The sequence below is a fragment of the Ranitomeya imitator genome, chromosome 2 (assembly GCF_032444005.1).
Source record: "Ranitomeya imitator isolate aRanImi1 chromosome 2, aRanImi1.pri, whole genome shotgun sequence".
Lineage (NCBI taxonomy): Eukaryota > Metazoa > Chordata > Amphibia > Anura > Dendrobatidae > Ranitomeya > Ranitomeya imitator.
Window position 1 is genome coordinate 517399481 of NC_091283.1, and position 2384 is coordinate 517401864.

Sequence of the window (2384 nt, forward strand, 5' to 3'; positions counted from 1 at the left end):
TCCTAGTGCAGAATCGGTAGGAGCGCTGGTCATATGATGGGTGAAGACGGCTTATTATTTTATAATTTTTATGTCTTCCCAGCCCTAAAATGTTGATCAGCCAGAAGCCATTTTGCTGAATTCAAAGGAATCAAATCATAAAAATAGTGGATTCTGACCTGTCCATTTTTCTGTGAAATTTGAAGCAAATGTAATTTGCTTTTAATTAAACTACTCATCTCTAGTTGCATTAAAACTTCTAATGGATTGAAAACAATGGTTTGGTTAATGATTTGCATAAGGCCTTCACTTATTACCACTGAGCTGAACATTTAAACTCATTTTGTTTAAAAAAAATATATATATCATCTTTTGCATAGCTCTTCTAATCTCATTGTTCCTCAGGCTGTAAACAACGGGATTCATCAATGGTGTAACTACTATGTACAACAGGGATCTGTATTTGTTGGTATTGGATGAGCTTTTATCAGATGGAGCAATGTAGACTGCGATTAGGCTGCCGTAATATGCACATACTGTGGTCAGGTGGGAGCTACATGTGGAGAAGGCTTTTCTTCTACCATAAGAAATGTTAAGGATTGTAAAAAAAATGTAACAGTAAGTAACAATGATAAAACCAAATGGAAAAAAAAACATAAAGATGCTATAAACAAAGTCTTGCAACATTACAATGGAAATGTCTGAAGTGGCCAATTCCATTACGGGACCAAGGTCACAAAAGAAATGGTCTATGTAATTCAAGCCACAGAAGTTAGACTGAATAATAACAAAGAACTCACTTGACATGAACACAATAACCAAAAACCAGGCTCCCATAACAAGTCGAAGGCAAAGATCTGGACTTATTAGTGAGGAATATCGTAATGGATGACAAATGGCCAAATATCGATCATAAGACATAATGGCAATGAGGAAACATTGAACAAAGCCAAATATACCAAATAAATAAAGCTGTGTCATACAACCCCAAAGGTAGAAAACTCCTTCCTCAGCAAGCATAATGTCTAACATCATGGGGATAACGCTGGTGGTCAGTAAGACATCTGCTATGGATAAATGCTTCAGAAAGAAAAACATTGGAGTTTTGAGTTGGTCAATGATGGTCACTAGAAGGATAATGAGAAGATTCCCTCCCAGTATACATATGTAACTCAGGGTAAGCAGAAGGAATAGAAGAGGTTTGTATTTGGATAGACTTTGGAATCCAAAAAGACGTATCTGAGTGACTTGTGTCTGATTCACATCACACATCATTTATATATCAATAAATATCCAAGAACTATTTTCTCCTAAAAATTAGGAGTATTTATTCAAGTTCAGGTATAAAGTCCTGGAATGTAGCCCACTAAAAACAAGTGTCATATTATAGTTAGTGATGGTTTTCATTATTAGAGGAGGCTCACTAGAATTTTGGGATATTTTCATTTGTGAAATGATATCTTCGCATTGTTGGCTCTTCTGATGTAAAAGTCGAAATGTTCCAGACGTTCGCGTCTTTTATAGTCTCATAAGAACATAGCAAATGCCCACTGGACCCCGATAATCACCCTCAAGTGAATGTTCTAAACAAAAGAGACCAGATGTTTAAATGAATTGATAGTTATCTTGCTTGCAGAGAATTTTGGTATAAAAGATGTCATGTTTTGTATTCTAAATACCCACAATGTGTAAGCTTACAAAGATATAAAGTACTTTACTGTATATAAAATGCAGTGAGATAGTTTTAGCAGGAGGGTAAAGAATTAAGCAGTTAAAAATAAATTAAAGATGCAAAGAAAAATATAAATCAAATTAATTTTTGATGCTACCAACCTATGCCTTACAAATAGGATCAAAGCATTAAGGCCGGCGTCACACTAGCGAGTTTTACGGATGTATGAGAGGTGCAGAAAATACGGATTGCATACGGTACATACGTGGGAAATATTCTGAAAAGTTCCCACGCTCGAGTTCATATGAGTTCATCCAGCAGAGGGCGCATCACCGCGACTCGAGGTAACTACAGTACATTCCCCTGCATTCCATCCATTCACCAAGTTTTAAATTCAGGAGCACAGCTGCATTAGCAGAGCTCCTGGGTGTAAAATGATTTAACCCCTTTAGATGGATTTACAGCGTGGGACAAGACTGTAACGACGGAAGGTATGGAATATTGTTGTTTGTTTTTTTTTTACTTTGTTACAGGTGACAAGGGTCTTCAGGTGGATTAAGAGTATAATAAAATATTAAAACACCATGTGTCTTTATTTCATTAAAATACTTTTTAATAATGTGTGTGTGTTTTATTAACCATTTCGTACTATTAGATTAATAATGGATAGGTGTCATAATTGACGCCTCTCCATTATTAACCTGGCTTAATGTCACCTTACAATAGCAAGGTA

The 2384-nt window shown here is 35.7% G+C and overlaps 1 protein-coding gene across 1 annotated transcript; it reads right to left on the minus strand.

Annotated features, from left to right (window-relative positions):
* Positions 1 to 285: 285 nt before the first annotated feature.
* LOC138666719 (olfactory receptor 5P64-like) lies at positions 286 to 1251 on the minus strand. Its single transcript, XM_069754905.1, has one exon. It carries the CDS (start codon positions 1249 to 1251, stop codon positions 286 to 288), a length of 966 nt encoding a protein of 321 aa, XP_069611006.1.
* Between the last annotated feature and the right edge of the window lie 1133 nt (positions 1252 to 2384).